We start from the raw sequence: 10,053 nt of genomic DNA on the forward strand, positions 1-10,053 counted from the left end.
GTATTAATCTGTTTTTATGTCAAACTTTGGACAGGTGGAAGTCGTTCGGCCTTATAAAAACAGAATCCATCTTATGCAGGACATATAGTAACTACTAGATAGTCGTCTGTTGTATTCTGCTCTGCTTGGTTCGGTGTGGGCACGTGACTCACCTAACCCATTCAACTTCCATATCTGAATCCAAAAGATGATTCCCCAAAAGTCCTACCGAACCTTCTTTATCTGAATCCGAACGATGAACATAATCTTTCCCTTTTCGTGTGGCTCTAATTTCAACACTGAACAATCATGTTAATTAACTGTGGCAGTAATATAATTTCAGGTGGCAGTCAATCATTACGTTAATTTCGTTATTTCGAACCTCTGCATTAAGGAATTAATCCGTTAACGACCTAGATTCTGGTTTTACTTGTACCATTCGTTTTAGATTGGTAGGAGGAGACTGCCTCCCATCATCTCATGTGAGTTGTGACATATACCTACCACATTCACACTGCTTCGAATTAAAACCTTTATATGTATATATACATATCGGTTCTCATCCATCATCACTCATTCAGATTGCAACACTAGCCACCATTTTTTAGTGCTAAAGCCTGGGTGTTGAGCCATGCTTCTACACACTTTTCTTCTTCGAGAGGGACTCGTCGCAGTTCTTCTCTTTTTCATTACCCGCTATTTCATTCATTCTCTTTTCAGAAAGTCATCGCGCCCGTTCCCTCCGGGTCCAAGAGGATGGCCACTCATTGGCGCTCTTCCTCTCCTAGGAAACATGCCCCATGTCACCCTTGCCAAAATGGCAAAAAAATATGGACCTGTTATGCACCTCAAAATGGGAACATGTGACATGGTGGTGGCGTCAACTCCAGACGCCGCTCGCGCCTTTCTGAAAACCCTAGACCTCAATTTCTCTAACCGTCCTCCCAATGCTGGCGCCACCCATTTGGCCTATAACGCTCAAGACATGGTTTTTGCGGATTATGGACCAAGGTGGAAATTGCTCCGGAAGTTGAGTAATTTACACATGCTTGGTGGTAAGGCTCTCGATGATTGGTCTAATGTCCGTAACGTCGAGCTAGGTCACATGCTTCGAGCCATGTGTGACTCTAGCCGGAAAGGCGAGGCAGTGGTGGTGCCAGAAATGTTAACTTACGCGATGGCAAACATGATCGGTCAAGTGATACTCAACCGACGAGTTTTCGTGACGAAAGGTTCGGAGTCTAATGAGTTTAAGGACATGGTGGTGGAGCTCATGACATCCGCAGGATTTTTCAACATTGGTGATTTCATCCCGTCCATTGCTTGGATGGATTTACAAGGCATTGAGAGTGGAATGAAGAAATTACACAAAAAGTTTGATGTTTTATTAACAAAAATGATGGAAGAGCATATCGCAACCAGCCATGAACGTAAATCTAAACCAGATTTTCTCGATGTTATTATGGCTAATCGGGAGAACTCCGATGGTGAGAGGCTCAGCATCACCAACATTAAAGCACTCCTCTTGGTATATCTCTTCACAACATTTTTGATTATTTAACTTTTTTCTGACTTCTAGACATTCTAAGGAAGATTTCTGCTGTTACAAAATGCTAAAATATAAGGTATGAATATTTAATGTGGGGTACATGTATCAAAAGTTTCCAATATTTAGTTACCTAACCATTAAAAATTGCGTCCACTACTGTCTTTAACTGTTGGTTTCGTCTGTAAGTTATTAGAATTTAATGGTATTGATAATAAATTAATACATCATCACGTTCTCACTATAATTCTACTGCTTTTGCTAGAACTTATTCACCGCTGGCACTGACACATCATCGAGCATTATCGAGTGGTCTCTTGCCGAGATGTTGAAGAACCCTAGCATTATGAAGCGGGCACACGATGAGATGGATCAAGTAATTGGAAGAAACCGAAGGCTTGAAGAATCAGACTTATCAAAACTCCCATACTTACAAGCCATATGCAAAGAATCATTCCGGAAACACCCTTCAACACCTCTCAATCTGCCCCGGGTCTCAACCGAAGCCTGCGTTGTAAATGGTTACTACATTCCTGCAAACACCAGGCTCAGTGTGAACATTTGGGCAATCGGGCGCGACCCCAAAGTGTGGGAAAATCCATTAGATTTTACACCAGAGAGATTTTTGAGTGAGAAGTATGCAAAGATTGATCCACGAGGAAATGATTTTGAGTTGATTCCATTTGGAGCAGGAAGGAGAATTTGTGCTGGGACTAGAATGGGAATTGTTCTAGTTGAGTACATTTTGGGAACTTTGGTCCATTCTTTTGACTGGAAATTACCACATGGAGTTGAGTTAAACATGGATGAGGCTTTTGGTCTTGCTCTGCAAAAGGCTGTGCCACTTGCGGCTACGGTTTCCCCGCGGCTTGCTCCAAATGCTTATTTATCTTAATTAAGTTCGTTGGCTTTCATGGCGGACGGGTCCGTCGTACTTGAATTTGTCAGTGTATTTCAGTATCTTTGCTTTGTATTTTAATTTTGAAAGCCACTCTTCCTGGAGTGTGCTAAACATAATAAAGAAAAAATCTAAGTAGAATGAGACATTACGGTGAATATGAACACTTTTGGTAATTGAAGAAGAAAAGACAATCGAAAAAGCAAGTAAGAAGAAAAGAACAACAAGAAAAAAAGAATTTAGGTTTTAAGCATTTTCTAGTTTAGGAATTTGTAATTGAAGAATATTTGTTTTCCTTTTACTTTGAGTTTTACTAAAAAGAAGATTGGTTTAGGACTTATTTAAGTTAAATAGGAGAATATTAAATTAGAAGAGTTCTATTAGGAATAGGAATATGAATCCTAGAATAAAATGTCTTATTTTACCTATAATAGTGAGTTAGAACCAATTTAAGATTACAGAGGAAAGTAAGAAAGAGGAATGTGGGGATACAAGGGATTTTGATGTAAGGGTACTACGTGTATCAAGTAAATACCAAGGGTATTAAACACCATAGGAACGGGATTCCGCCTAGTAATGTACTAGTTGATGGTGTGATGAAACACTTGTATGTATTCATATTATTAAGTGAAACCCCTCTCATCCTGTGATGTAGGCGAGTTATGCCGAACCACGTAAAATATCTTGTGCCTATTTGTGTGTTTTGTTATGTGTTATTCCTTATTTTTGTTTTACTCCTCCATTCTTAACACTTTTGTGTGCCAATCAAAAGATACAACTACGTCTGTCCATCCCAGCAGCCACACCATGATATAATTTAAGTGAGTCTGACTCCTCACCCAATAAGGCCTTGTTTGAATGGAATTACCTCTCTTATATACTAGTAGGCTTGAGCGTGCCTATTCGTGTGGGACTCAACATTCCTCCTCACGTCAGCCCATATGTTGGGTCAAACCTATTGACAAGTTAGTTGTTGGCTCTAACTCCCACTCGCTGGTCAAACACTTAGCTCAACTGAACTGGACCTAACCATGATAGAATTAAGGTGGGCCTGACTCCTCACCCAATAGGCCTTATTGACTGAGAGGATTACCAATTCTTATAAACCTTGGCTTGCAGGTGCCTAGTCGATATGAATCTCTAACACCCCCTCACGGTCAAGCCATATGGTCCACTGCCTGTGAATGGAGGTAGTTTGATAGTCCACCACTAGTCAATCACTCAACTCAAATGGGGCTGGCTCTGATACCACTTATTGGAGTTGGACCTAACTCCTCACCCAGAAGCCTTATTGGGTGAGGAGTCAAACACCCCTTAATTCTATCAATTATTACATCATTAAATTTTAAAGATCTGGAATAACTCGTGTACCACAAGCCATTTAAACTAAACCCTGTGTTTTCGAAAAGCCCTCAACCCCTTGGTCTTCTTATTCTCTCATCTCCAAAACTTATCCCGCTCCTCTCCATAGTTTAGTAGAAAAATAAAATATTTCATCCTCTCATTATCTTAATCTATGTCTCCCGAACTTAGCCCACTCATCTTCTCCTCTCCAAAGTTTAGCAGAAAAATAAAATATTCGTCTTCTCTTCACTTACACACAATCTTAACCTCCCTCATCTCTCCATCCCCAAAGTTTGGCAAAAAAAAAAAAAAAAAAAAAAAAAAAAAAAACAACTTGCCCTATACTTTAAAAAGTTTTATCTGCTGATTGCGCATCAAAAACTCACCCACTCTTCAATAATTGTTACAACATCTTTTTGGACTTTAGCTTGTCATATGTTATGTAACTGGACATTACATCTGGTGGGTCAAGTATAATGTTCAATAAAGAAATATTTAGGAATTACATTTAATAATTAATAAGGTATAAATGTAAAGAATAATTAATTTCGGGTGCATAATCATGATTTGAATGGAAACTAAAGTTTCTATATAATTAATATGGAGAAAGAATTCTATAATTAATGTTAGGTAGTGGATCATTTCAAAATATTTAATGTACATGCATGGGTCAATTTATTGAGCAGTATCAATGGTTAGGTAAGCATTTAATTAACGATATCATTCTTTCATGATTTGTGTTGCCTTAGGCCCTTATCTTATTCATTTTTGTTATCGTAAAGTCACACCAATGTTATTTCAGTACTACAATAAATTTATTTTTTTGTCAAGTCTACTGTCGCAAAGATATCTTATATCAATCTTATCTTATTTTAAGGAAAGAACGATGAGTTTTTATGTTATCAAACAACTTATAAAATACTCATTATATTGACCTCAAAAGTGTATAATTGACACTTCTCTTCACGAAATGAGAGTTAAACATATGAGAGCTAGACATAAATTTGAGCTTCATTCTTTCTCTTTGTAAGTAAAGTATTTCTTCATCTTGTATGTCTTACGGGCAATATCATAGAAATAGTCAGAGAATAATAAAATACCAGTGATGTATAAGTTACTTTAATGCATCCGAACCACTATAAAAACCTCTATTTTCAGTCTATTATTTATGTTTTTTTATACATATATATCTCATCGCCATATTATAAATCTTATAGACTACGAGCGTGTAATTTCTAAGACTCTCTTAAACTTTACACTACGACTTATTAGTGTCAAAAGTCAAGCATCAACCCTTTAATTATTGAGTTGTTGACCTTTCTTGTCTGATCCTGCTTCCTTGTTAATTAAACGACTATCTCCCCCTAAGTTTAAGTTTAATGAAGAAAGCCCTCTCTAGTTGTGTCCAACATATATAAAGGCTTCTTCTTTAAAGATGTGATAACACAGTTCAATTTAAGACACATGATGTATGTTATAAAACTTTAAATTTTCTCTTTCATCCACATTTCATAGTTTATTTGGATTAATTCATAATTAATTATTATTATTTATTGTTTATCATATACTACTAACATGATACATGATTTGGAAAACAAATCATACGTGTCAATATATAATATTGGAGTATCTCATCACATTAGTAGAATGAGGCACAGAGATAGTAAAATCAAGGTGTGGACCCAGCAAATTTTTCACGAGGGGTGGGGGGTTTCAGGATAAGAGGTTAAAAAGATTACATTAATATGAGGGCCCAGGTCAGCCCAAAAACTGGGTGGCCAAAGAAATCTAGTTTCCGAGGACAAAATTATAAGTTTTTGTAAATACAAAATATTTCTCTTGTTTGAGAATTAAATAGGATTGCATAGTACAAATCAAGTTTCTACTAATTAACCTAGCACGCGCGCTGGCCTTTAGCACGTGTGTGGGATGATTCATTGGCGTCATGTCACATTCACATTCAAAAATATCAAATCCATTCAACTCTCCGCTCCCCTACATCCTACATCATAAATATATGATCAGTAATATATACATAGAGCAAAAATATGACCAGTATTTGATATGTTCTAGGTGATAAAAATGGTAAATAAACATCAGGTTTAATTCTGGTGCGTCTTGTACTACAAACCCTTGATGATCTCTAAGGGTTATGACCTAAACAGATTAAAACAATAACTTTCACTCAGAATTCCACAAATATTGTAATTTGTAGCATACTTTTTTTTTTTTTTTTTTAAATGAGATACAAAAAGAGCATTATATTGATGGGACAAACCCAAGCAAAGTAGGAGGTTCCAATACAAACCCCGAGAACATTAAAACATTTGTATTTGAGAACAAATATGCTTAATAGGATTAGGTCATTGTCACTATACAAATTTGGACAGCAATTCCATTCCAAAAAATAACTAACTAGCATTATACATTCATCAGCACAAAAATCAAGATGCATCAACCATTACATTTCCACTTTCAGCAATCTACTGCAACCAACAGCGAACAATGATTACTTAGAATTCATCCCCCATGGAAGCAATTGACGGATACTTGACTTTATTTGTTTGTGTTTTCAAGCTAAGACTTGTTCTATTCTTGCTTGCTAGGACTAGCAAGAGCTGGTTGGGGGTTGGTGATAAGAGCTTAAAATATCATTTAGTTAGTGGTTTATAGGATTATTGTGGAATTAGGCTTATTTAGTAAGTTGCTTAATATTTTCATATTGCCTTTTACAGATCACGGGCGTTTTTGAGTGTTTTTTAGTCTACTGTACTTAAATGTTATGTCGGATGAAGAATCGATGTTGGCAACAGAATGATTGACTATGAAACAAATGGATCAAATCGGAGTTGATTGAATAAAGTTGGAAGTTGAAGTAAAGAGAAGATTCCAGATTATTTTTCCAGCTTGCGCATTCGGCTTGGTATTTTGAATATCTTGAGCTGTAAAACTCTGATTAAGACGATTCTTGACTGTTGGAAATCTATTCAAAGGCTACATTTAATATGTTGACAATTTTTCCAAATTCCATCATTATCGAGTCACAAAATCAACATATTTGAAGAATATGGAATGATTCAAAAAAGGGCAGTAGCTGCTGTGCCGCGGCACACTTTTTCCAGTAGCTACTGTGCCGCAGCACAATAACGGAGTCACTACCTTGTATCTATTTTTAGCCATGAAAATAGGGTTAAGGGTTCCAAATCAATAGAATTAAGGAAACAAACCCTAACCCTTGTGGATATAAATATAAGTCCCTTTCGCCTTTACTTTTTTGATGATCCTTTGGGTGAGAAGAAAGGGAGAAAAATCTACAGAGAAGAGAAGTAACAGAAATTCTGGAGCTTTGATTCACAATATAGAGAAGTTTTCCATATTCTTTTCTTGTAAACTCATGATGAATGTTTTAATAAAGATGATTGTTTCTTTCATGTTTATTATGAACTAATTCTCTTTTCTAGGGCTAAGATGTAGCCCAATTTATGAATATGTATTGACTTAAATTGTTGTTAATTCCTATTGAGCTTTTAATTCTAAATTTTACTATTATTCTTAATGCTTTTGATTCTTAAGGGCCCAAAAATTGAATGAACTAATGGACTAAGTTGAGATTGAGAGATAATACTTAGTTGGTCTACGGTAGTAAAACCATAGGTTGAGCGAACACTAACCGCGACTTGTGAGATTTTGGTAAACTCCATAGAGCGTAATGATCCCCAATTGCTTAAATCTGATTAGAGATAATTTGGGTTAGTAATTAGGGATTAATTTGATAATTGTTCGAGAGAAAATTATTGGAAATTTAGGAAGTTTGACCTGTAGGAAGAGCTTAATAAAATTAGCATAAGAGATCGATACATATGAATAAGAGTTGGTGTGAAGTTTATGCCCTAGGTTTAGTCATCTTGTTTTTACCCAAAGGTTTATTTTAATTGTTCTCTTTTCAGTTTTCTTCTTAAATTCAATTGTTTATTTAATTTAGGTTTTCCTTGATAAAATTTGGATTGATCAAATAGTAATAAGATAGTTTAATTGGTAATTGATAGTAGTAATTCCCTTGGGTTCAATATCTGTATTTTATATACTTTATTACTTGCACGATTTCGTACACTTGCGAAAATCAACAACAAGTTTTTGGCGCCATTGTCGGGGAATTGCTTTTATATTATTAATATCAATACAAGCTGTTTAGTTGCTAATTTGGTTTGTATTATATTTTTTTTATTATTATTTTTGTTTTTAGTCCTTTAATTTTTGGTTCTATATTTTTAGTGTTGGACTGTACAAAGGAGTTAGTTCAATGGCTGATACAGGAGTTGAAGTTGTTCAAAGAGCATTGAAGGACTACTCTAGTCCTACTGTCGAAGTGTGCTATTCTAGCATCAGGAGACCACCAATTCAAGCAAATACCTTTGAGATAAAGCCAGCAATTATTCAAATGATTCAGCAGATAGTCCAATTCGCTGGGTTGGCTAATGGTGATCCCACCTTGTATATCGCCAATTTTATGGAGTTGCGCGACACATTCAGGCATAATGGAGTCTCTGATGACGCAATTAGGCTAAGGCTTTTCCCGTTATCTCTTCGGGATAAAGCTAAGGCTTGGTTGATTTATTTGCCATCTGGGAGCATCACGACATGGAACGAGTTAGCTCAGGCGTTCCTCACTAAATACTTTCCACCTACCAAGTTTGCCAATCTGAGAAGTGAGATTACCAATTTTTACCAACAAGACTTGGAGTCATTGTTTGAAGCATGGGAAAGGTATAAAGATCTCTTACGGAGGTGCCCTCACCATGGTTTACCAATCTGGTCGCAAGTGCAAACGTTCTACCAAATGTTACTACCAACTATTCAAGCTATGATTGATGCTGCAAGTGGATGAGCATTGAACAATAAAACACCAGAGGAATCATACAATCTAATTGAAGTAATGGCAAACAATAATTACATGAGGACTTCGGAGAGAACTCTAACAAGAAGATCAGCGAGAGTGCGCGAAGTTGNAGACAACAAGAAGAAAAAGAATTTAAGTTTTAAGCAAATTTCTAGTTTAGGAATTTGTAATTGAAGAATATTTGTTTTCCTTTTACTTTGAGTTTTACTAGAAAAGAAGAATTGGTTTAGGACTTTATTTAAGTTAAAATAGGAGAATAATTTAAATTAGAAGAGTTCTATTATGAATAGTAATATGAATCTTATTAGAATAATAATGTCTTATTTTACCTATAAATAAGTGAGTTAGAACCAATTTAAGATTACGAGAGAGGAAAGTAAAGAAAGAGAGAATGTGGGGATACAAGGGATTTTGATGTAAGGGTACTACGTGTATCAAGTAAATACCAAGGGGTATTAAACACCATAGGAACGGGATGTCCGCCTAAGTAAATGTACTAGGTTGATGGTGTGATGAAACACTTGTATTGTATTCATATTATTATAGTGAAAACCCTCTCATCCGTGGATGTAGGCGAGTTATGCCGAACCACGTAAAATATCTTGTGCCTATTTGTGTGTTGTTATGTGTTATTCCTTATTTTTATGTTTTACTCCTCCGATTCTTAACACTTTTGATGTGCCAATCAAAAGATACAACTACGTCTGTCAATCCCAGCAGCCACACCATGATATAATTTAAGGTGAGTCTGACTCCTCACCCAATAAGGCCTTGTTGAATGGGAGAATTACCCTCTCTTATATACTAGTAGGCTTGAGCGTGCCTAGTCGGTGTGGGACTCCAACATTCCTCCTCACGGTCAAGCCCATATGTTGGGTCAAACCTATTGACAGAGGTAGTTGTTGGCTCTAACTCCTCACTCGCTGGTCAAACACTTAGCTCAACTGAACCTGGACTCTAATACCATGATAGAATTTAAGGTGGGCCTGACTCCTCACCCAATAAGGCCTTATTGACTGAGAGGATTACCAATTCTTATAAACCTATTGGCTTGAGCGTGCCTAGTCGATATGAGATCTCTAACACTCCCCCTCACGGTCAAGCCCATATGGTCCACTTGCCTGTGAATGGAGGTATGATAGGTTAGTGTGTTTTTTTTTTTTTAAACGCCCCTATTAATTTCCTCCAAGGTATGATATAATAACAAAAATCTCTCTAAAATATTCAAAATAATTGAAATTCTCCTAACATGAATGAATTGTTAGTAAGCCCTTAAATTTTTCACTATTATGAGTTAGTAAATATTATCACATTGTCTTTTTACTGTTTATTTTAACACTTAAAACTTAATGTTGGAAGAATTTTGTTATTGTCTCATACCTCGTAGGA

The 10,053-nt window shown here is 36.2% G+C and overlaps 1 protein-coding gene and 1 non-coding gene across 2 annotated transcripts; one reads left to right on the plus strand and one right to left on the minus strand.

Moving 5' to 3' along the window:
- The first annotated feature begins 538 nt into the window (after window positions 1–538).
- On the plus strand, window positions 539–2,550 carry LOC116110956 (flavonoid 3',5'-hydroxylase 2-like). The gene is made up of 2 exons (XM_031397174.1): window positions 539–1,507; window positions 1,791–2,550. Exons 1-2 carry the CDS (start codon window positions 611–613, stop codon window positions 2,418–2,420), a joined length of 1,527 nt encoding a protein of 508 aa, XP_031253034.1. The 5' UTR covers window positions 539–610; the 3' UTR covers window positions 2,421–2,550.
- Window positions 2,551–8,463: 5,913 nt separating this feature from the next.
- LOC116110959 lies at window positions 8,464–8,570 on the minus strand. The gene has a single exon (XR_004124985.1). It is a non-coding gene; the product is annotated as a small nucleolar RNA R71 (small nucleolar RNA).
- Between the last annotated feature and the right edge of the window lie 1,483 nt (window positions 8,571–10,053).

Source organism: Pistacia vera, unplaced genomic scaffold, assembly GCF_008641045.1.
Source record: "Pistacia vera cultivar Batoury unplaced genomic scaffold, PisVer_v2 Contig620, whole genome shotgun sequence".
Lineage (NCBI taxonomy): Eukaryota > Viridiplantae > Streptophyta > Magnoliopsida > Sapindales > Anacardiaceae > Pistacia > Pistacia vera.

Excerpts from the sequence above, each read along its gene's own strand:
- LOC116110956 (XM_031397174.1), top strand. The coding sequence starts at position 611 with ATGCTTCTACACACTTTTCTTCTTCGAGAGGGACTCGTCGCAGTTCTT. Across the intron at positions 1,508-1,790 it reads ACATTAAAGCACTCCTCTTG|AACTTATTCACCGCTGGCAC; the intron begins GTATATCTCTTC and ends TGCTTTTGCTAG.